Here is a 25,528-nt window from a genome sequence, read left to right on the forward strand (position 1 = left end):
TCAGAACGGGATTTCCTGCAAGACTTCCCCCGTCGCCATGGCGATGGGGCGGGATGACGTCACGGACGTCGGGACATCAGAAGGAATCCCGATCGGCCCCTCAGCGCTGACTGGCACTGATTGGCCAGGCTGCGCAGGGGTCTGGGGAGGGGGCGGCTCGGCGTGGTGGGTAGCGGCGAATCGGCGGGTAGCGGCGGCGATCGCATACTATACGCAGCTAGCAAAGTGCTAGCTGCATGTAGGAAGAAAAAAATTGCGAAAATCGGCCCAGCAGGGCCAGAGCAATCCTCCTGCGCGAGTTACCCCGAGCTCAACGCTGGATAACCGGCAAGGAGGTTAAGTAAAAGTTCCTTGTTTTTAGAGTTCGATGATAAATGATAAAATATATGTGGAAAATAGTCACTTGGTGCATATGCCTTGGATAATGGATAAAGGATTACTCACAGGGTGGAGCAAGGGCAACCACAGAGAGGTTGAAGGTCTTGTTTCAGGTCAGCTATTAGAAGGCTTGGTGTGTTCAGCAATGGTAGGCTTCATGGAGGAGTTCAATCCAGTTTAAATCTCTGCCATCCAAAGTAATCTGATTGTTCTGGTTGGAGTTCTTTATGTGCTTGGGATGGAAAAAGTCATACCTGAGGTATGTGGGATGGTCTGTTGGTTTGTGGTACATAGACATTTGTGGGTTATTTTCCATGATGTATATAGTGGTATCCAGAAAGTTAATCTCAGGTTGAGAGTATTATTTAGACAAATGGGTCCTAAAAATTCCTATCACAGATAATCCTCCACAAGTCTGAGACTTCTCAATATGATCAATGTAAGACTAAGGAAGCAGGAGAAAATAAATTATATATAAAAGTACAAATTTTATTAATGACCAAAATACAAACACACATATATGTAAATCTATTTAAAATTGACCAGAACACACAGGTGGGCCACCATGTCTAGGCCAGATGGAAAAATGTAGGGGATCCCCTAAAAAAATATTGATAGTGCGCAATCCATCAAATATCTTAATGCAAAAAAGGGGGAAGCGACTCCTAGCAGGTAACATTGAAACAAAAGACCTTGGAGAGAAATATATCATTGGTTTTAAAGGCCAAGTGTCCAGGACCTAAATGGAAAAAAAACATCCTAGTAGAAGAGCACAGGTGTATCAGATACTGGCTGTGTTGCTGCAATGTTTCATTGGTTTTAAGGGCCAAGTGTCCAGGACCTAAATGGAAAAAGACTTCCTAGTAGAAAAGCACAGGTGTATCAGATACTGGCTGTGTTGCTGCAATGTTTCATTGGTTTTAAGGGCCAAGTGTCCAGGACCTAAATGGGAAAAGACATCCTAGTAGAAAAAGCACAGGTGTATCAGATTCCGGCTGTGTTGCTATAATATTTCCAGTGATTTGCAGGATCAAAAGGCTGAATAACGGCTGATAGAGAGATTCAATCCATCACAATAGGTGGTCTTACTGCATATGTTATCACAAAATAATTGATGTGCAGGTCCACAGGTCAGGCAAGCTGTCTCATTTATGAGCTATAACAATGGCCAGGTGCACAGAGGTAGATTGATAGGCACACACTGTATGTGGCAAGCACTTCGGGCTAGTAAACAAAAAATTTTATATTCACAGCAAGCCTGACACATCCGCAAGCCCCAGGAGCAACAAGCAATTCACCAGAGTTAGTGCCCCAATCAGAAGCACATTCTGAGACAGATTCACAGGCAAGTGTTTAAACCACAGACATATGCAGGTACAGATGGTGTGATATTAAAGTTGATATAGTTCATTCATGGAACAGTCCGCCAGGGTCATCCCTTCAGCAGCATCAACTTGATATAGACAAACTCAAAATTCCAGCAAACAACAGCATATAGCAGCATATAGGTGCAGGGCCGGTTTAAGCAACAATGGGGCCCCAGGGCAAAATAAACCAGGGGGCCCCCCCAACATATACCCAGGAACAAAAATCGGCATTAGGGGACCTTTTTTGCAGCTGGTATAACAGGGTGTGAAGTCCCAATCGGTCGGAGCTCCACATTCTGGCTATCCCAGCCTGCATGGGGGACAAGGGGTTAAAAAGTTTCAGGAGGGGGGACCCCACATAATTTAAAAAGAAAAAATTCCTACACTCTAAACATAAAAAAAAAAATTGGGAAAATAGGAAAAAATGCCAGGGATCTTCATACAGCCATATTGCGACTGTATAGCGATCCCTGTCCAAAGCGCTGCGGCTGCGTATAGACCCCCTGGAAACCCCATCAGGAAATTTATTGCACTTTCGTTTGATGCATGTAAAATTACACTACCGTTAGGTTTGCTACTAAAAGTGACATTTACCGCATTTAAAAGTATACTTTTTTCCTTCGAAACTTTAAAATCGATTTTCTCAAAAACTATAAGGTCTTTTTGAAAAATTGTTTTTTCCTCTTATTCCTAATGATCTCCTTAACATATCCTGCAAATTTAGGGTTTCTAGCATTTAAGGTGGATTTGCTATTAACCATTAAAATCGACAGGTTTTTAAATGTGTATTTTTTTTCCTTTGAAACTTTAAAATCGATTTTCTCAAAAACTATAAGGCCGATTTGAAAAATTTTTTTCCTCTTGTAGCCCCTGGGGGCCCCTACAAGCTCTGGGGCCCTGGGGCAGCTGCCTACTTTGCCTTAATGGTAGCGCCGGCCCTGTATAGGTGCATCCTAGGAAGCTGTTTCAATGATCATATGGTAAACAGTGGTTACTCCATAGGAGGCTGTTTTCAAGTCACCAGTAGAAATGCATATCATTGAGGTATACTCATCTGAGTAGCTGGTCACTGCAAAGTACATCCACAGGAGCCCATGTGCTGCCACCACAAGTGTGTCTGGTCACAAAGAGAGCCTTAGAGGCCAACCGGTTTCACTGGTGAGATTACCAGCATCATCAGGGCAGGCTCAGAAGTTTTGCTGCCTGTGGGAGAGAGGAGCCGGCCTAAAATGGCACTGGGCGGCCAGAGGATGCTACCACGCCCCCCCATGACCACTCCCACCCCACCATCACAGGATGCAGGTGGTGAGTGAGAGGTGGAGGCAGAGGCGTGATGCATCCAATTCTCCGCATGTACGCATGGCGTTCCCCCCGCGTCCGCATGCGGTGATGCGGATCAAAGGAGGGAATGCATATATGTGTACAAGTGCACGCACAGCGTTTCCTTCGCGTCCGCAACCGCCAAGCGGATCAAGTAGGAGGGAACGCGTATATGCGTACGACTGTACGCGACCCACAGAGACCCCCAACAAGGCCGCTATGGAAATGCGGCCGACGCAAAAGGGCTCCGGGAACGCTGAGGGGCACGGACTATTAAGACCCCACCCCCTGATCGATGGTAAGGAGAAAGGGTGGCCCGGCTGTCCCGCAGGCGGGGCCCCGGGTCCCCTGGGCCGCCCAGTCGCCATCACCGCCGGAGCGCCACCATAGCCGCGGCCAAGTGTGCCCAGGGGCAACAGGAAATGGGGCAGGGGGGGGAGGGGAGGGGCAGGGGGGGAGGAGGACAGGGAAGGCCCACAGGCAGGCCACGGGCCAGCAGGCATTAGCCCAATATATGGTCCATGTCAAGCCAAAGACTGGGCCGACCCCGAGCACCCCCCAGGGCACATCGATCCCCCACCAACCCCACCCCACATCCAGGACCACCAGCAAGTGCGGCGCGCCGGGGGGGCCATAGCTACCACTTCCCACAGGATCAGCAAAGTCATCGAAAAAAGTTACATATTGAAAAAAACATAATATAATAATGCAAAAATATTTCCATTAACCACTTCGTCCACAGGTCAGTAGATATACGTCCTCTGGGACTTCATCTAAGCCACAGGTCAGTAGATATACGTCTTGTAGCAGAAGCAGTGCTGTGCAGGATTGGGCTTGCTCTTGTGCATATTTTTGGCACTATTTGATGCAGGACTAATTGGTGAATGGGAATATAAGTTTCCTGAGCTAATGAGATTGATTTTTACTATTAAAAATACTTGTATTTTCTCATTTCATAGTGAAAAACACACTTTGTAGCACTATTTCAGAATCAAATATCTTCACCATAAATTGTGACAGGAACATAATCGAAGTTTTGTGATAAGCAGTAAGAATAGCCAAACAAAATGTGTGTTTTTTATCGACAGTAGCACTTTTTATTTTGAAACTGGAATTGGTAAAACTGAGAAATACATGTTTTTTCTATTTTTTTCTTTGTTTTCCCATTAAAATTCATAGAAAACAAAATTGTTTGAGGGAAAAAATGGCATACAATGAAAGCCTAGTTTGTCTTGAAAAAAACAATATATATTTCATTTCTGTGTCATAAGTAGGGATAAAGTTATTTCTGATTAAATAGGGACATAGCTAAACTGTCAAAACTGCTCTGGTCAATAAGTTGAAAACAAGGTCTGGATGCGAAGTGGTTAATAATAAATCCCTAATAGCTACATATAATTAAGTAATCATAAGCAAAAAAATAGAATACGAAAGTAAAATGAAATAATAATAAATAAACTGTTGTCCTGCCGATAGGGGACCAAACGAGAGGAGACCAAGGACAAAGTGGAGCAACGGGGGGCCACGCCAACCCACCAACCACCATCAAGGAAGTGTCAAAGATCATATCTAAATTAGATGGCATAAAAGGTTTTAAATCAAAAAAATATATAAGGGTCGGGAAAAGACCCGGTTCGGGCGCAAAAAGGCCGCCAGCTTAAGCACAGCAAAAGGAAAATATGAAGATTCATCCTTAGAAATTGAACAAAAATAATGAAAAATAGAGAACATATGGCCATGAGCCAGAGCACTGCTGTCACAGAAATGGGGCGAAATCAATACCTTCATTAAGGCCCGGTGTCCGAAAGGCCTTAAGTTTGTAAATCCAGAAGGCCTCACGTTGGAGGAGTCTCCCGTCCCAGTCCCCTCCCCGTGGGTCCCGGTGTACCCTATCCAAGCCAAAGAATCGAATTTTCCTGGGGTTACCCCCCTGGCAAATTGCGAAGTGTCGGGCTACAGGTGTCTGGTGTCCCTCCTGGATACCATAAGTGTGTTCATAAATACGTCTGTTAAGGGATCTGCCAGTCTTGCCCACATAAAAGGCCCCACAGGGGCAGAGGAGGAGATAAATTATCCCCTCCATCTCACAGTTAACATAATGTCTGGTAGTTAATACAACGTCTCTCATCACAAGGGGGCACTGATTACCGACATAGATGTACCTGCATTGGTTACAGGAATGACATGGGTAAGTGCCCAGAACTGTGCAATTACATAATTTGGTTTTGCCTCTACCTGAGTAGTGGCTACGTGTCAAGGTATCACCTATGGTGGTGGCCCGCCTGTAGGTAACAGAGGGCTCCCTCGGAACAAAGGGGGCAACACCAGTGGTGTAGCTAAGGAGCTGTGGGCCCCGATGCAAGTTTTACAATGGGGCCCCCCAGGCACTCTATACATAACAATTGATACGGTGCACCAAAACCTGACAATGGCAACTACAGTGTCAGAGGTGCAAAAGGGGATGGGGAAGAGCTTGTTAATGTTTACCACTACTCAATGTATATATAGAAGTGATTATTATGAGCACAGGACCAATAGAGAGCTAATACTGTAGTTGAGGGAGGGCCCTTCGGGGCCCCTCTGGCCCAAGGGCCCCGATGCGGTCGCTACCGCTGCACCCCCTATTGCTACGCCCCTGGGCAACACGCTGGTCGCCCGTGAGCACATGCCAGTGTTTCTGAAGTAGGGCGTGGACCTGAAAGTGATGATCATTGCATTTGGTAATGAAGGAAAGACCCCTATCTAGTTCATTTCGAGACTTTTGTCCCGATGATTGATTGTATAGGAGAGTAGATCTAGGGGTATCGCAAGCTCGATGATAGGCTTTCTTTAGGTATTTTTTTGGGATAACCGCGAGCCCTAAATCGTTGCTGTAAATCATTAGCTTGGGCATGGAAGTTCCTGTCATCAGAGCAGTTCCGTCGGGCTCTCAAATATTGCCCGACAGGAATACTGCGTATCTGGTGTGTGGGATGAAAACTTCTTGCATGAAGCAAGGAGTTAGCTGCTGTGGGTTTTCTATAAAGATCCGTCTGTAATACTCCCTGGTCGTTCACAGAAATCATAATGTCCAAAAACGGGATACTGTGAGTATCCATAGTCATGGTAAATTTGAGGTTGAAAACATTATTATTTAGCAAATTGACCAGATCAAACATCTGTTGTTGTGTTCCTGTCCAGATTAAAAATATATCATCGATATAACGATGCCAGGTAAGTACATGCCCCAAAAGATCACTCAGGTTCGCATCTGAAAAAATACATCGTTCCCATTCCCCCAGGTACAGGCATGCATAGGATGGGGCACAGGTGGTCCCCATCGCTGTGCCCTGCACCTGGAGGAAATGGGAGGAGTCAAACAAAAAATAATTGTTCTTGAGAATAAACTCCAATAGCCTTAATAAAAACATATTATGAGGAATGGCATCAATGGGAAGGGTCGTCAAAACCGATCTGATCGTCTCAAGTCCCTCAGTGTGAGGGATACTGGAATAGAGGGCCTCGACGTCAAGGAAAATTCGATTCTTTGGCTTGGATAGGGTACACCGGGACCCACGGGGAGGGGACTGGGACGGGAGACTCCTCCAATGTGAGGCCTTCTGGATTTACAAACTTAAGGCCTTTCGGACACCGGGCCTTAATGAAGGTATTGATTTTGCCCCATTTCTGTGACAGCAGTGCTCTGTCTCATGGCCATATGTTCTCTATTTTTCATTATTTTTGTTCAATTTCTAAGGATGAATCTTCATATTTTCCTTTGCTGTGCTTAAGCTGGCGGCCTTTTTGCGCCCGAACCGGGTCTTTTCCCGACCCTTATATATTTTTTTGATTTAAAACCTTTTATGCCATCTAATTTAGATATGATCTTTGACACTTCCTTGATGGTGGTTGGTGGGTTGGCGTGGCCCCCCGTTGCTCCACTTTGTCCTTGGTCTCCTCTCGTTTGGTCCCCTATCGGCAGGACAACAGTTTATTTATTATTATTTCATTTTACTTTCGTATTCTATTTTTTTGCTTATGATTACTTAATTATATATAGCTATTAGAGATTTATTATTAATGGAAATATTTTTGCATTATTATATTATGTTTTTTTCAATATGTAACTTTTTTCGATGACTTTGCTGATCCTGTGGGAGGTGGTAGCTATGGCCCCCCCGGCGCGCCGCACTTGCTGGTGGTCCTGGATGTGGGGTGGGGTTGGTGGGGGATCGATGTGCCCTGGGGGGTGCTCGGGGTCGGCCCAGTCTTTGGCTTGACATGGACCATATATTGGGCTAATGCCTGCTGGCCCGTGGCCTGCCTGTGGGCCTTCCCTGTCCTCCTCCCCCCGTGGCCCTCCCCTCCCCCCCCTGCCCCGTTTCCTGTTGCCCCTGGGCACACTTGGCCGCGGCTATGGTGGCGCTCCGGCGGTGATGGCGACTGGGCGGCCCAGGGGACCCGGGGCCCCGCCTGCGGGACAGCCGGGCCACCCTTTCTCCTTACCATCGATCAGGGGGTGGGGTCTTAATAGTCCGTGCCCCTCAGCGTTCCCGGAGCCCTTTTGCGTCGGCCGCATTTCCATAGCGGGCCTGTTGGGGGTCTCTGTGGGTCGCGTACAGTCGTACGCATATACGCGTTCCCTCCTACTTGATCCGCTTGGCGGTAGCGGACGCGAAGGAAACGCTGTGCGTGCACTTGTACGCATATATGCGTTCCCTCCTTTGATCCGCATCACCGCATGCGGACGCGGGGGGAACGCCGTGCGTACATGCGGAGAATTGGATGCATCACGCCTCTGCCTCCACCTCTCACTCACCACCTGCATCCTGTGATGGTGGGGTGGGAGTGGTCATGGGGGGGCGTGGTAGCATCCTCTGGCCAGTGCCATTTTAGGCCGGCTCCTCTCTCCCACAGGCAGCAAAACTTCTGAGCCTGCCCTGATGATGCTGGTAATCTCACCAGTGAAACCGGTTGGCCTCTAAGGCTCTCTTTGTGACCAGACACACTTGTGGTGGCAGCACATGGGCTCCTGTGGATGTACTTTGCAGTGACCAGCTACTCAGATGAGTATACCTCAATGATATGCATTTCTACTGGTGACTTGAAAACAGCCTCCTATGGAGTAACCACTGTTTACCATATGATCATTGAAACAGCTTCCTAGGATGCACCTATATGCTGCTATATGCTGTTGTTTGCTGGAATTTTGAGTTTGTCTATATCAAGTTGATGCTGCTGAAGGGATGACCCTGGCGGACTGTTCCATGAATGAACTATATCAACTTTAATATCACACCATCTGTACCTGCATATGTCTGTGGTTTAAACACTTGCCTGTGAATCTGTCTCAGAATGTGCTTCTGATTGGGGCACTAACTCTGGTGAATTGCTTGTTGCTCCTGGGGCTTGCGGATGTGTCAGGCTTGCTGTGAATATAAAATTTTTTGTTTACTAGCCCGAAGTGCTTGCCACATACAGTGTGTGCCTATCAATCTACCTCTGTGCACCTGGCCATTGTTATAGCTCATAAATGAGACAGCTTGCCTGACCTGTGGACCTGCACATCAATTATTTTGTGATAACATATGCAGTAAGACCACCTATTGTGATGGATTGAATCTCTCTATCAGCCGTTATTCAGCCTTTTGATCCTGCAAATCACTGGAAATATTATAGCAACACAGCCGGAATCTGATACACCTGTGCTTTTTCTACTAGGATGTCTTTTCCCATTTAGGTCCTGGACACTTGGCCCTTAAAACCAATGAAACATTGCAGCAACACAGCCAGTATCTGATACACCTGTGCTTTTCTACTAGGAAGTCTTTTTCCATTTAGGTCCTGGACACTTGGCCCTTAAAACCAATGAAACATTGCAGCAACACAGCCAGTATCTGATACACCTGTGCTCTTCTACTAGGATGTTTTTTTTCCATTTAGGTCCTGGACACTTGGCCTTTAAAACCAATGATATATTTCTCTCCAAGGTCTTTTGTTTCAATGTTACCTGCTAGGAGTCGCTTCCCCCTTTTTTGCATTAAGATATTTGATGGATTGCGCACTATCAATATTTTTTTAGGGGATCCCCTACATTTTTCCATCTGGCCTAGACATGGTGGCCCACCTGTGTGTTCTGGTCAATTTTAAATAGATTTACATATATGTGTGTTTGTATTTTGGTCATTAATAAAATTTGTACTTTTATATATAATTTATTTTCTCCTGCTTCCTTAGTCTTACATTGATCAGGTTGAGAGTAGGTAAGTTTCAGTTTGATTTGTGGGATGGAAGGCATTGAAGTCCCTGTGAAAAGATCCTCCTCACTTGCTGACCAGATGATTAAAATATCATCTATAAAATGAAAGTAGGCCATGGGTTTTATTTGACACGCATCAAGGTATACCTCTTCGATTTTTGGCCATGAAGAGATTTGCATACTGTGGTGCAAATAGTGAACCCATAGCCAGGGCCGGCCTTAGGTTTTACAGCGCCCTGAGCGAAGCCAGATTATGGTGCCCCCCCCCCCTCATCCTACACACACACACACACACACACACACACACGAGGAATAGGTAATATTGGGATGGACAGACAGACAAATATATATACATTGAGAGAGAGAGAGACACACAGATATAGGGAGGGAGGGAGGGAGGGGGGAGAGAGAGAGAGAGAGACATACAGAGAGAGAGAGAGAGAGAGAGACAGACATACAGAGAGAGAGAGAGAGAGAGAGAGACATACAGAGAGAGAGGGACATAGAGAGAGAGAGAGCATGAGGAAAGAGAGAGAGAGAGGAGGAGGAAAGAGAGAGAGAGAGAGAGAGAGAGAGAGGAGGAGGAAAGAGAGAGAGAGAGAGAGAGAGAGAGAGAGAGAGAGGAGGAGGAGGAAAGAGAGAGAGAGAGAGAGAGAGAGAGAGAGGAGGAGGAAAGAGAGAGAGAGAGAGAGAGAGAGAGAGAGAGAGAAGGAGGAAAGAGAGAGAGAGAAGGAGGAAAGAGAGAGAGAGAGAGAGAGAGAGAGAGAGAGAGAGAGAGAGAGAGAGAGAGAGAGAGAGAGAAGGAGGAGGAGGAGGAGGAGGAGGAGGAGGAGGAAAGAGAGAGAGACAGAGAGAGGAGGAGGAAAGAGAGAGAGACAGAGAGAGGAGAGAGAGAGAGACAGAGAGAGGAGAGAGACAGACAGAGAGGAGAGAGACAGAGACAGAGAGAGGAGAGAGACAGAGAGAGGAGAGAGACAGAGACTGAGAGAGGAGAGAGACAGAGACAGAGAGAGGAAAGAGAGACACAGAGAGAGGAAAGAGAGACAGAGAGGAGGAAAGAGAGACAGAGGGGAGGAAAGAGAGACAGAGGGGAGGAAAGAGAGACAAAGGGGAGGAAAGAGAGACAGAGGAGAGGAAAGAGAGACAGAGGGGAGGAAAGAGAGACGAGAGATAGAGACAGAGGGGAGGAGAGAGAGACAGAGGGGAGGAGAGAGAGACAGAGGGGAGGAGAGAGAGACAGAGGGGAGGAAAGAGAGACAGAGGGGAGGAAAGAGAGACAGAGGGGAGGAAAGAGAGAGACAGAGAGAGAGGAGGGAGAGACAGAGACAGAGAGGAGAGAGAGAGACAGAGAGAGGAGAGAGAGACAGAGAGAGGAGAGAGAGACAGAGAGAGGAGAGAGAGACAGAGAGAGGAGAGAGAGACAGAGAGAGGAGGGAGAGACAGAGAGGAGGAAAGAGAGAGGACGAGAGAGACAGACAGATATAGGGAAGGAGGGATAGGAGGGATAGGAGGGAGAAAAAGAGAGAGAGAAAAACATAGGGGGGGGGTGAGAGAGAGGGATGGATGGATAGATAGATAGATAGATAGATAGATAGATAGATAGATAGACAGGATATAGGAATAGATAATCTAGGGACATATATGAGAGAGAGAGACAGAGCTATAGGGATGGATGTATGTTTGGGGAGAGAGATAGAGAGACAGACAGATAAAGATGTATGGATGGATGGATGGATGGATGGGAGGAGTAGAGAGAGAGACAGATATATAGGGATGGATGGATGCATGGGGAGATAGAGAGACAGACAGATATAGGGATGGATGGATGGATGGATGGTAGGAGTAGAGAGAGGGGGAAGAGAGACAGAGAGAGAGAGAGAGAGAGAGAGAGAGTGAGTGAGTGTGTGTGTGCTGCACAAAGTCCGGTCCATTAAGGCTGCATTTTGATCTATGTAGAGCCCCCTGAGTGACTGACCTGCCTCTCTGCTGTCCCCCTTGCTTGCAGTTTGCTGGCACTCTGTGGGAGTTGGGCGATGTGCTCCTGTCACACAGACCTGTGGGCTGCAACAAGTTCCCCTCTGTGGTGGCTCCCTCCATCCCCAGCACTCAGACTGCCAGCCATGTAGTTCAGCGGTGGGTGGTCCAGCAGCATTGATGGCAGAGCGAGGGAAGCCGCTGTATACTTCAAATACAGGAAGTGCTCATTCAGGAAAGCACTTCCTGTATTTGAGATACACAGCGCCACCACTGGGCTCCCTCTGTCATCACAGCTGCCGATTCACCCACAGCTGAACAGGGCTGACAGTGAGTGCCGGAGATCGGAGGGAGCCGCGAGTGAGGGGAATAGAAACCCCTGCACATGCGCCCCTTGGAGGCCGGCGCCCTGTGCGACCGCTCCGGTCGCACAGGTCAAAGGCCGGCCGTACCCATAGCCACACCCATCTGCTGTAAATAGAGATTTCCAAAAGTGAAATAATTATGGGTGAGAATGAATTTCATCAATCCAGCAACTGGCTCTACAGGTATGGTCCGACCCTGAAGATATTTACGACAGGCCGCAATGCCCTCATCATGTGGGATGTTCGTGTATAGAGACTCCAGGTCTATTGTGAGAAACTGGACAAACTCTGCGTAAACGTATCAACGGACACAGGAATACTATTAACGGTACCGAATCTAAACTCCCAGTTCCCACACACTGTCATTCCCATGGACACAGCTTAAATGATCTTTGGGCTACTGTCCTGGAGGGTGGCTTTACATTACAAAATGTTTTCAAATCCATGCTGACCATCCATTCATCTCTGGACAATGTAGTCTTCACAGGCCCATCAATCTCTGCAGGATACCAAAGCTGGAGCTGAAAAAGTTCACACCTTGAGTATAAGGCTAGGTACACACCATACAATTTTGTGGTAGATAGATGGTTCGATAGAGAATTTCTGACATGTCCAATCTTATTTTCGATCGTTTTTCTGATCGATTTCTCATAGAAGTGAATGGAGATAGATAAGAAAAAATAACAGAATCAAATCAGATATCAATCGGATGGAAAAACGACTGAAAAACGCATTGCGTGTACCCAGCATAAAGGGCCTATCTCAGCAGGAGCCCTGAGATATCTCTTTTGTCCATTCTAATGTGTAAACACCAATATATTTATCCAATTGACAAATCAACAATAATTCTACTTAAGTCTGTTGCAATCCTCAGAAAGACCAAAAGAGGGTCCCGAGGACGTGGAAAATGATGTTCTTCACTGCAGAACCAAAATAACTCTGTGACAAAATCTACAGAGTACACCCAAGCAACAATCTTAAAAGTTCCAGCACAATCCAGCAGAGATGACAGTCACACATCTGGAGGCTGTTCCCTTCTGAAGTCCTCAATCACAAACCTTAGCTCTCAGGGTAGCCCCATCAAGGCTGTTCTCTGTAATGTCAGATCGATAAACATCAAAACAGCAATCACACACTATCTCATAGAGTCTTCTGATCTGGCCTGCCTGACTGAAACTTGGCTTTCTGAACTGGTTGGCCCCACCCTGGAGGCCGCCGTGCCAATAAAGTATTCAGTGATACACTGCAACAGGAAAGAGTGCAGGGGTGGAGGGGTTGCACTTTGTTTTAGATCAGCTTTGAAAATCAGATCACTTACTGTAGGACCTACCAACTCCTTTGAATGCTTGGGGACACAACTTTCACCTGAGAAAAACATAAACATATTGCTCATCTACCGCTCACCAGGAAAAAACTTGGCCTTCCTTAAGGAACCTGTAGATCTCCTATGCAAGCTTACACCGGAACACCCCAGATTGATTGTTCTTGGAGATTTCAATACATTGGTGGATGACCCCTTTTCACAACTAGGAATAGAGCTACCTCATGCCATAAATGAACTGGGCTTCTCCCAAGTAATCAGCTCTGCCACTCACAAGGAAGGTCACACTCTGGACCTTATATTCCACACTGGTCTGTCAATAGCCAGTGTGGAAATTCATCCACTTATTCCTCTCAATACCAGCTGTCAAACACCACTTCAAAAACCAAATAAAATATTGCCGCTTAAAAGGGCTAACAATACAACATATCTGAGATAACCTTGGACCCTGATACTTTGGTGTTTAAATACAACAAATGTGTGTCCTCCACCTTTGAGACCATTGCTCCTCTGCGCACCAAATATCTTACTCCACACCATCATGCACGGTGGTTTGATAACTCTATAAAAGAGCTGAAAAGACAAGGTCGAAAACCTGAAAGACTGTCGCACAAATCTCAGTCCCCAGAAGACAAACATGCCTTAATCCTCCACTTGAAGAACTACCAAAAGGTAATCACTGAGAAAAAGTCATCATTTCTAGCACATGAGATTGCAAATGCAGTTAACAATCCAGCCCAACTGTTCCGCACAGTGGAAAAGATCTGCAACCTGGCATGCCAAAATTTTAATATCCAGTCTTCAAAGGACTTCTGTGACCAATTTGCCTATTTCTTCTCAGACAAAGTCTCCGCTATACAGTCCACCATCCAACTTACAGCATCTGAGCCTAATATAGCACCAAAGACCATTAGCAGAAACAACGTAACACCTTGGTCAAACGTCTAAGGAAATTGATGAAGAAGTCACATCAAGCATCCTCCTTCACCTCTGCCAAACTACCTGTGACCTGGATCCTAGCCCAACACAGTTAATGTTGAGCTGCCCTGACCTGTCTGTACTGGTATTCCTCAAAACTGTAAACTGCTCCTTACACTCGGGTATATTTCCTGACCTGTCTCTAACCTTCCCTTTCTGGGTAAGATAATTAAAAAAGCTGTATACCTCAAGCTAGAAGCTAAAATATTACAAAATAACAGTTAGAACCCATTCCAGTCTGGTTTCAGGAAACATCAAAGCACTGAAACTGCCCTCATCCAAATCTGCAACCACATGCTCACGGCAAGGGACAGAGGAGAGTGCTCCATCCTGATACTGCTACACTTTTCTGCAGCCTATGATACAGTTGACCATGACATCTTGATAAGCAGGCTACAGGGTTACTGCGGCACTGATGGCATAGTTCTTCAGTGGTTCCAAACCTTCTTGAGTGGCAGAATCCAAAAAGTATCTATGGGGCCCTTCCTGTCCACCTCTGTACCACTTAAGTATAGGGTGCCCCAGGGCTCAATACTTTCTCCCATGCTTTTCACCATTTACATGTTACTGCTTGAAAAAACTAAGGGCCTGTTTCCACTTGTGCGGTAGGAATCGCCCCAGAAATAATTTGCATGCTGATGCAAATTTCGCCTGTGGTTGTATGCGAAGTTTCATGTAAATTCGCATACGATTTCGCATGGATGACTATGTATGCGAATTTAACCATGTCAGTGCCTGTGTGCTTTTCCATTGTTTCTATGAGAATTTGTATGAAAATTTGTATACCAAAACCGCATGCGAATTTCCTATTAAATACATTGTATGCGAATCGCATAGCGGTATGCGGTATGCGAATTCTGATGCCTCTACCATGCAGATTTTTTCTGCACACAAAAACGCTCAGAAATCCTGACAAGTGGAAACAGTCCAATCCACTTGTATTGTCTATGCAAATCTGCATGCAGGAAACGCATGCAGATTCGCTCTAGTGAAAACTGGCCCTAATCCAAAAACATGGCCTGTCATACCACTGCTATGCTGACGACACTCAATTAAATCTTTCCTTCAAGCCTGGTGTGACAGACCCAACTCCAACTATAAATGCCTGCTTAGGCGAACTACAGCAATGGATGAGTGACAACTGGCTGAGACTACATGCAGATAAAACTGACGTCCTTCTGATCGGAGGGCAAAGCATGACAACAAAACAACTTAACTTGCAGTCTTCACCACTGGGAATAGGAGGCATGGATCTACACAGCTCTGAGCATGTGCGCAGCTTGGGAGTTCTAATGGATGGGGATTTACACTTCAGAACTCACATCTCTGCTGTGGTGAAATCATCCTACTTTCACCTGAAGAACATCGCAAAAATCAAGCACCTCATCCCCCCAGAAGATCTGCCAACCTTAGTCCATGCCTTTATTATATCCCGGCTGGACTACTGTAATGCTCTCTACAAAGGCCTTCTAAAAAATGATTTGTACCGCCTACAGCTGATACATACAGAATACTGCTGTTAACCAACCAATCCCCTCACTGCCACATAACACCAGTCCTGCACTCCTCTTCACTGGTTACCTATAAAATGGAGGGTCCTTTTCAAGATCGGCCTACTGACATTTAATTCTCTTCATAATCTGGGCCCTGGATACATGAATAAATAGCTACAGCTGCATAGCAATCCCTGCAATTTCAGATCCACAGGTTCTAATAATCTTGTCATACCCAGAGTCCACCAGGAAACTTTTGGTCCCAGAGCGATCTGTCATGCTGCTCCTATGTTATGGAACACCTTACCTTAGCAGATCAGGACAGTTCCATCTCTGGACGTGTTTAAATTCAGACTGAAAACCCACCTGTTCAGTTTGACATTTGCAGAAATATAATTTTTGTTGTTGTGTGAATTCTTCATCCTACTACCAACTACTGAATCTGCTACTGATAGCCAATGGGAGAAAAGCGCCATAGAAATGTTATTGCTATTGTTGTTATTGATAGCAGAGACAAAATGTATTCATTGGTTCAAATCTGTAGATGAAATATTGAACAAGGATACCAATTTTTTAAAATTAGTATGAGGTTGATGATGATATTTAATGTTATAATTTTTTTTCAGCCTGGACTAACTGCATCCATTCTGCTTCAGCTAACTCTTGAGCTAGGCATTTACTATGCCTGTGTGCCAGGCAGAGCCTCAGTTGTGTGAGAATTTAGTAAACAAAGGGTCTTATCTGTTTATAATATATCACCTAACAACCTCTGACCCTTTTTGAATGTTTTGTTTCAATGTGGGTATCATGATGACATGTTTTTATGTTTCCTAAAAAATCCATGTATCCTCTTCCAATCTTGAAGAGTATTCTCCATTCTACTGGTAGCCAGTGCAGTGAGCGAAGGATCGGTGTAATGTGACAGTGGCAAGGTTAGCAATCTGGCAGCAGCATTCTGCACTAGTTGCAGGCGGCGCAGGTCCTTTTTGGGGAGGCCAGCATAAAGGGCATTGCAGTAATCCAGCCGTGATGTGATGAAGGCGTGAACTAGGGTTGGATAGATCCTCTGAGGGAATCAGATGTTTAATCTTTGCAATGCTCTTCAGATGAAAGTAGTAAGATTTAACTACAGATGAAATTTGGTTTCTGAAACTCAAATCCCCATCGATTAGTACACCAAGGCTGCGCACAAGGTTGGAGCTGTTTATGTCTGAATTCCCGATCCTGATTGGTGTTGCTTTAGGATAGATCTGTTTTGATGGGGAGCACTGGCTTTGGACAAAGAGGACAGTTTTGTCAGCATTCAATTTCAACCAGTTATCATTCATCCATGCCTGTAGCTCAGCTAAGCAAGAGTTTATTTTTGGAGTAGGGTCTGTTCCACCAGGTTTGAAGGACAGGTATAGCTGTGTGTCATCGGCGTAGCAGTGGTACGTCAGGCCATGTCGATGGATAAGTGTACCGAGTGGCAACATGTAGATTGCAAACAGCAGAGGGGATAGGATTGATCCTTGTGGCACTCCAAATTGTAGAGGTGCAGGTTTGGACATTATAGGTCCTAGGGATACTCTCTGTGTTCTGTCAGTCAGGAATGATCTGAACCACTGGAGGACTGATCCACTGATGCCACAGTACTCCTGCAGTCTGTTAAGCAGGATTTCATGGTCAACTGTATCAAAAGCCGCTGAGAGATCCAACAGGATTAGGATGTAACATTCCCCTCTAACCCCTTGCCATGAGCAGATCGTTGCAGACTTGCATGAGGGCTGTTTCACAGCTGTGGTGTTTCTTAAAGCCAGATTGTAGGGGGTCCAGGATGTTGTTTACTGACAGCCTGGTTTCAAGTAGCAGATAGACAGCCTTTTCAATAACTTTACCTAAGAAGGGGAGGTTGGAGACAGGTCTGTAGCTGCTCATTGCATTTGAATCCATGGAAGGTTTTTTAAGAAGGGGCTTGATGATTCCTTCTTTTAAAGAGGTAGGAAACCTCCCTGCTTGCAGAGAGCAATTTACTATTTTGTGAAATGCTGGACCAAGCAGGTCAGGGCATTTCAGCATTTGTTTAGTTGGTCCAGGGTCCAGGTCGCAGGTTGTCTGGCGGAGGCGATGGAGGATGTCTGAGATCTCTTCCTCACTAATACTTTTGAAGTCAGTCCAGGGTGTTAGGTTGTTTTTGCAGCTATTTCCAGGAGTTGCATGAGTCTTGGGTGCTGTGAACTGAATGAGAGACCGAATAGAGGATACTTTGTCAGCAAAGTAGCAAGCAAATTTCTCACATAGCTCCTTTGAGGGAGTTATAGTAGGCTTTAGGCAGGATGGGTTACAAAGTCTATCAACTGTGCGGAATAGTTGGGCAGGTCTGTTGGCGGCCTTCGCGATCTCCTGTGATAGGTAGGAGGATTTTTTCTTGGTGATCACATTTTGGTAGCTTTCCAGGTGAGAGACAAGGGTGTGTTTATCTTTTAAATTCTGAGATTTTCGCCACTTCCTTTCTAGTCTGCGCACTTCTTTCTTTAGGTACTTTAGTGAGCTGTCAAACCACCGTGCATGGTGAAGTGGTGTAGACCGTTTAATGCGAACTGGAGCAAGGGCGTCATAGGCAGATGACACTGCATGGTTGTACATCAGGACCATTGAGTCTGGGTCTGCGCAATGAATGATCGGGTTCTTTTTAATGAATCGGCTCTTTTTTAATAAATTGGCTCTTTTTTCTTTGAAAGTTTAAAATCGATTTTCTCAAAGTATAAGGTCTTTTTTCCCTCTTGTTCCCACTGTTCTTCTTAACATTCCCAGCAATTTTGGTGTTTCTAGCTTTTAAAGGGGCTTTGCTATTAACCGCTGAAGTTGGCGGGGGTTAATTTTCCCACGGTCAGAAGGAGAATTTACTTTGAAAATTTAAAATCGATTTTCTCAAAAACTATAAGGTCTTTTTGAAAAAAAAGTTTTCCTTTTGTAGTCACTGCCCTCCTCTGCCTACCCTGCAAATTTGTATGTTTTTAGTATGTAAGGGAACTTTGCTATTAACCGCTAAATTCAGCGGGCATTAAAGTCTATGGGAAAAATGCGAACACAAACTTTTTTTGAAAAAAAAATTGTGGTTCACCGTGAACACGAACCACCGAAGTTCGCCGGTGAACCGTTCGGGCCATCTCTAGTCAGCAGGCAGATGGCAGCCAATCAACTATCCCTCACTCCTGAACCACCCCCTCCCCCTATAAAAATGCCAGCACGGCAGGTATTTAACACTGCCTGTGTGCTGTGAGAAGCAGAATAGGGAGAGAGCTAAGCTGTTGATAGGGAGAGCGGTAGTTAGGACTCTGTTCTGTTTCCCCAGTGGAGTTTCTGGCTGCTAGTACAGTGTACTGATTACCCTAGAGGCCTTCTAAGTGCTGGCACATTATCCTGCTTTTTACATTGCTGTGCTGCGTCTCCCCTGTGCAGAGCACCTCAGCTGGTGTAAGAGACAGGTGTAAACAGCACTGCCAGCATTGTGTGAAGTGAAGTATCCCTGCACAATCTGGGCCCTGGATACATGAAGGACTTGCTGAAGCTGCACCACACCTCTCACAACCTCAGATCAGCAAGTTCTACAAACTTGGTCACTCCCAGAGTGCACCTCAAAAAATCTGGAGATAGAGCCTTCTGTCATGCTGCCCCTACTCTTTGGAACTCCCTGCTACACCCAGTAAAGACAGCACCATCCCTGGAGCTATTCAAATCCAGACTGAAAAGCAACCTGTTTAGCCTGGTATTTCCGGACTTATAAAATTCTTCCTCTGTACCATGATGGTCTGAGCCATGCTTATGCGCTTTGAGTCCTATGGGAAAAAAGCACTCTACAAACGTTATTTGTTGTTGTTGATCATTCATGAACCGTTAATTTAGCTTAGAATGCGTCCTGTGCAGGACGTATAGCTGCCGGTTCCCGCTGTCTCTCCCCACCTGCCTTCACCTGTCAACCCTCACCTAGGCTGGCACCCGATGCACCCATGGGTGCACCAGGTGCCAGCCTAGGTGAGGGTGACAGGTGAAGGCAGGTGGGGAGAGACAGCGGGAGCCGGCAGCTATGCGTCCCAAAGGATGCAGTCTCTGGTATGTGGGGGGCGGCGGAGATCTTCAATCAACTTAATTGAAGATCGCAAGATAAGAGGATACTGTATTCGTGGGATCATTTACCGAGGATATTGGCGTGGGAATTTTTTTTAAAGGTACAGGTAAGTATTTCTGGTTGATTAAGAACATTACAGGATTTTTTCGTCTTTGTGTTTTTTTTCGTCTTTTTCGTCTTTGTGTGTTATTTCATTTAACCCTTTGTGGAAATGGGTAAGGGGTACTTTGTTCCCCTATACTCCTTTCTCCTGGGAGGGGGGTGGGCATCTGGGGTCCCCTTCTTAAAGGGCACTCCTAGATGCCACTATGAACCCCCCCATGGAGTCGTCGCCCCCACCTCCTCCTGGGGCACCGGAGGTGGGGAAGAGCCTCTTGTCCATTGATTGGACAAGGGCTCGGGGGTAGAGGGGAAGGCTTGGCCGCCCCTCTCCCCCGGAGTTCCCCCCTACCATGGACCATGCGGGCTGGTATAGCTCAGGGTGTAAAGCCCCACGGGCCGGGGCTCCGCATTCTGGCTATCCCAGCCTGCATGGGGGACCAGGGGTTACTTAGAGCTCGGTAGGGGGACCCCACATCATTTTTTTTTCAAATTTCCCACACTCAGCACATAAAAATAATAAAAAAAAATTATTTGTTGCTAGGATGTAAGGGGCCTTTTCTATTAACTGCTAAAGTTATAGGAGTGCAAAAGTGCTGAATTTTGCCATTGGCTTTCATTGGGCTCTCTATTTCACTTTCAAAAATCTCAAATCTTTTCAAAAGATGATGGCTCAGCAGTGGCAAATTTTCTAGCATTGTAGGGGGCTCAGGACTGGTGAGTTTGGGGCCCCTAGGCCAAAGAGGTCATAGCCTAGGGTCACAAAAGCTTGTTTTTTGGCAATGATGCTGGTGACGAAAGTAAATCCCCGCCATGGCCGTTAGCAAAGTCTGAAGCTCACGACATGTCGCATGCAGGTAGAAGGCATATTGTTGTACTTGCACTTCAACGTTGAGTTCCCTACATCTCTGCAAACCAGAGTTATGGGCAGTGGCGTAGCTACAAACCTCTGGGCCCCGATGCGGAATCTGGATGTGGGCCCCCCCCGGCAACAACAGCCCCCCCTGCCCCGGCAACACCCGACGCACACACATATCAAAATCCCTATAGCCAGCTATAGGTCCCCCCAGTATAGGTAGCCAGGCATAGGTAAGCCAGTATAGTTGCCCCCGGTATAGGTGAGATAGGCAGGCGCCGCCGGTATAAGTTAGATAGATAGGTGCCCCCAGTACAGGTTACCTAGGTGGGTGCCTCTAATATAGGTAGCCAGAATAGTTGCCCCCAGCGTAGGTTAGATAGGTAGGTGCCCCCAGTATAGGTTAGTTAGGTAGGTGCCTCCAATATAGGTAGCCAGTTTAGTTGCCACCTGTATAGGCTAGCTAGGTGCCCCCAATACAGGTTAGATAAGTAAGAGCCCCCAGTATAGGTTAGATAGGTAGGTGCCCCCCAGTATAGGTTAGATTAGGTAGCTGCCCCCCAGTATAGGTTAGATTAGGTAGCTGCCCCCCAGTATAGGTTAGATTAGGTAGCTGCCCCCCAGGATAGATTAGGTAGCTGCCCCCCAGGATAGATTAGGTAGGTGCCCCCCAGTATAGGTTAGATTACATAGGTGCCCCCCAGTATAGGTTAGATCAGGTAGCTGCCCCCCAGGATAGATTAGGTAGCTGCCCCCCAGGATAGATTAGGTAGCTGCTCCCCAGGATAGGTTAGATAAGGTAGCTGCCCCCCAGGATAGATTAGGTAGCTGCCCCCCAGGATAGATTAGGTAGCTGCCCCCAGGATAGATTAGGTAGCTGCCCCCCAGGATAGATTAGGTAGCTGTCCCCCAGGATAGGATAGGATAGATTAGGTAGCTGCCCCCCAGGATAGGATAGATTAGGTAGCTGCCCCCCAGGATAGGATAGATTAGGTAGCTGCCCCCCAGGATAGATTAGGTAGCTGCCCCCCAGGATAGATTAGGTAGCTGCCCCCCAGGATAGATTAGGTAGCTGCCCCCCAGGATAGGGTAGGTAGGTAGGTGCCCCGTCCCCATAATGGAGGGGGGAGCCGCAGCCGCAGGGAGGGCAGCCCGACCTCTCCCTCCCTTCCTCTCCCCGGGGCCCCCCCCCTCAGATGCAGAGTGAGCGGCTCACGGAAGCGCTGTAGGCAGAACTCACCTCCGTCCCTACGTTCCAATCGCCGCTGGTCTCCTCCCGCTCTGCATAGATGCTGTTACACACTGCTTCCTGTTTAGCCGGAAGCAGTGTGTATCAGCTTCTATGCAGAGCGGGAGGAGACCAGCGGCGATTGGAACGCAGGGAGGTGAGTTCTGCCTACAGTGCTTCCGTGAGCCGCTCACTCCGCATCTGAGAGGGGGGGCCCGGGGAGAGGAAGGGAGGGAGAGGTCGGGCTGCCCTCCCCGCGGCTGCGGCTCCCCCCTACCAGCGCACACGGGCCGCATGGCCCTCCAAACGGAGATGGGCCCTCCAAACGGAGATGGGCCCCCCGGCCCCTCTCCCACCTCCTCAGGAGCCGGGCCCGGTCACCAAGGCGACCGCTGCGACCGCGGGCCCTACGCCATTGGTTATGGGGTGCAAAAGTGCTAAAATCTCCCATAGGCTTTCATTGGGGCCTAGGTTTCGAGGGTACAAAAGCGCAGGTTTTTGCCGAAAAGGTATGGCTGAGCGACTCCAAAATTTTAGGCTTTGTACGGAGTTTAAGGGGGCTTAGTGCTGGTGAGTTTTGGGCCCCTAACCCAAAGAGATCATATCCTAGGGTCACAAAAACCTGTTTATTTTTGCAATGGTACTGGTGACGAACGTAAATTGCCGCCATGTCCGTTAGGAAAGTCTGAAGCTCACGACATGTCGCATGCAGGTAGAAGGCATATTGTTGTACTTCCACTCCAACGTTGGGTTCCCTACATCTCTGAAAACAAGAGTTATGGAGGTGCAAAAGTGCTGAATTTTGCAATTGGCTTTCATTGGGCTCCCTATGTCACTTTTAAAAATCTTAAATCTTTCCAAAGGACGATGGCTCAGCAGTGGCAAATTTTCTAGCATTGTAGGGATTTTTAGGGGGTTCAGGACTGGTGAGTTTGGGGCCCCTAGGCCAAAGAGGTCATAGCCTAGGGTCACAAAAGCTTGTTTTTTTGGCAATGATGCCGGTGACGAACGTAAATCCCTGCCATGGCTGTTAGCAAAGTCTGAAGCTCCCGACATCTCGCATGCAGGTAGAAGGCATATTGTTGTACTTGCACTCCAACGTTGAGTTCCCTACATCTCTGCAAACCAGAGTTATGGGTATGCAAAAGTACTAAAATCTCCCATAGGCTTTCATTGGGGCCTACGTTTTGAGGGTACAATAGCGCAGGTTTCTGCCGAACAGTACGGCTGATCGACTCCAAATTTTCAGGCTTTGTACAGAGTTTAAGGGGGCTCAGGGCTGGTGAGTTTCGAGCCCTTACCTTACCGTTCGGCAGAAACTTGCTCTACAGCTACAGCTCAATACCCTGCTTAGGCGGCTGAGAGAGCGGCAGGGACGCGGCGAGAACACATACAGCGGAGAAGCCGAGCATGGTGGAGAGCCGGCAGAGGAATAGGAGGTGGTGAGAGCCCTCTCGGGCATAATTATAACGCTGTGCCGCAAACCTAACGCTATACGTTTATTAGCTGATACAAAGCAATTTTGGACTTGGCTAAGTGCGCAGTTGGGAAACTCCTGTGATATATATCTAGATGGAGAGAGGCCTATTGAAGGAACTGTGACTGCATAGCCAATGAATTCAAGGCTTATATATAGTAACTAAGCTGATGCTGTGGGAATGGACTGCACTTTAAACTGAGACTTTGCAATATCTAACTGGCAGCTGCAGAAAGTGAATTGCTCCCGGGAGTAATGTGAACTTTCAGGTTGAGTGTGGTGTGAAAGTGGTTGAGTAAATGACACAGCCGGCTGTGTATGGCTCGAGAAGTATACAACTCAATTAAGTCATTTTAATGGGGGTTGGGGGTATTTGTATGCAGTATGTGCAACAATAAAGAGTTGTATTTATAAGCAGACATCTGTGTAAAAATTTGATATAATATACTGTTGTTGAAATCACAGGTGGCTCCCCTCCACATGGAGGGTTAAGTACTATAATATCGACCAGAGCGCTAGATAACTGTTGTGTAACATGGCTTAGTTTGGGGGCATGGCTTAATCAGGGGCATGGCGCTCCCCAGGACCAATGGCACTCCAGGCAGGGGCCTAAAATACCTATGCCTAAAAACTCCCCTAAATAATCTGGACCTTAATTGCCCTCTGGGTGAAAAGAATGTCACCATTTCCATATCCAACTATATATTTATACATAGAAATGCAGTAACATTTTGAAAGGTTAAAAAGTTACAGAATCTATTCCATTTTGCACATGGAGCTATATAATTCCCTGTAATAGAATCCTACAGTAATGAGGCCTGTGGTATCTGCATTTTGCACTTTCTGGTGCCACAAGTAGGTTCTACATGAGGGGTTACTCCCAATGTTTGAATTTATTGTACATAGAGATCCCCTTATCAAGATCATTTGTTTTAAGGGAAGCCTTGGTTTTTGAAAAATCAAATCACAATTTACTAATAAAAACAGTTAAAAATATTACCTTATTTAAGCTTCTTGCTGCACTATCTTTTCCACCTGGAGTCAGATTTCTCAGCTGCACATCCAATAAATCCACCAACTGTTCCATGGCACGGACAGAGTATGTGATGTCCCCAGCATTCAGATGACCTCTAGTATGTTCTGAAAGCTCCCTTGCAATGTTTGCAGCGGTTTCTAACGACTTCAGCTAGAAATAAGAAACTGTATTAGTTATTATTATTATTGTTATGATTATTATTTAGTATTTATATAATGCTGACATCTTCCGCAGAGCTGTACAGGAGTATATTATTTTGTGACTTAACGGTCCCACATAGGGGTTCACAATCTAATCCCTATCATGCACAAACTGGTCATAAAATTTGATCTGATCTTCATCTAAGTCCCAACAATAGACAATCAGTTTGCTTAAAGGGACTCCGAGCAGTGCAAAAACTATGGAAAGATGCATATCATTTTAAAGCTCTCTTTCTCCTCTTTCCAATGATATAAAAACTGCCACCCTACGCCTTTTAGTTTTCGCTATTTTCGCGATTGAAATTGCAGCGGCCACGAATTCAATTGCGAAAATAGAGAAAACTAAAAGGCGTAGGGCAACAATTTAGGTGTCGCCAGAAAGTGGAGAAAGAGAGCTTTAAAATGATATCCATCTTTCCATGGTTAAATTGTATTACACAGGACAACACTTTCCCCAGTGTCAGCAGCTCCATTCAGCAGAATGGAGCTGCTGACTTTAGGAAAAAGTCGCCCTGTGTAATACAATTTAACTATGGAAAGATGGATATCATTTTAAAGCTCTCTTTCTCCTCTTTACGGCGACACCTAAATCGTCGCCCTACGCCTTTTAGTTTTCTCTATTTTCGCAATCGATTGAAATCGCCGCCGTGGCAATTTCAAACGCGAAAATAGTGAAAACTAAAAGGCGTAGGGCGGCAGTTTATATATCATTGGAAAGAGGAGAAAGAGAGCTTTAAAATGATATGCATCTTTCCATAGTTTATGCACTGCTCGGAGTCCCTTTAACCACTTCTCCTCGAAGGGTTTTTCCCCTTTAAAAACCAGAGGGGGCGCATGCGCGGCGCCAGCGAGGATGGATGTGATCTCTGCTGGCTCAGTGCCTGACCAAGATTTAGGGGCCTTTATTAGCACTTTTGGGGAAAGATGACTTACTCTCCTGCACTCCAGATCCTCACAGAGCATGGGAGGAAAGCGAAAGGGTGCAAAAACTCACCTGAAGTCGCTCCTGGCACAATCAAGGCTCTTCTAAAACTCCAGTGGGAGAAGCTGGAAACTAAGATGGCGGAGGCCGCTGTATAAGGCTCGGCTC

General features: G+C 46.5%; 1 protein-coding gene across 9 annotated transcripts in view; it reads right to left on the bottom strand.

The window, feature by feature from the left end:
• Nucleotides 1-25,528, bottom strand: part of ADGRL3 (adhesion G protein-coupled receptor L3) — a 2,975,920-nt gene that overhangs the window by 1,797,502 nt on the left and 1,152,890 nt on the right. For all 9 annotated transcript variants that reach the window (XM_068233819.1, XM_068233821.1, XM_068233820.1 and 6 more), the window contains one exon: nt 24,203-24,388. In XM_068233819.1, coding sequence (XP_068089920.1) covers nt 24,203-24,388 — 186 coding nt within the window. The remainder of the gene's footprint in view (nt 1-24,202; nt 24,389-25,528) is intronic.

This window comes from Hyperolius riggenbachi, chromosome 1 (genome assembly GCF_040937935.1).
Source record: "Hyperolius riggenbachi isolate aHypRig1 chromosome 1, aHypRig1.pri, whole genome shotgun sequence".
Taxonomy (NCBI): domain Eukaryota; kingdom Metazoa; phylum Chordata; class Amphibia; order Anura; family Hyperoliidae; genus Hyperolius; species Hyperolius riggenbachi.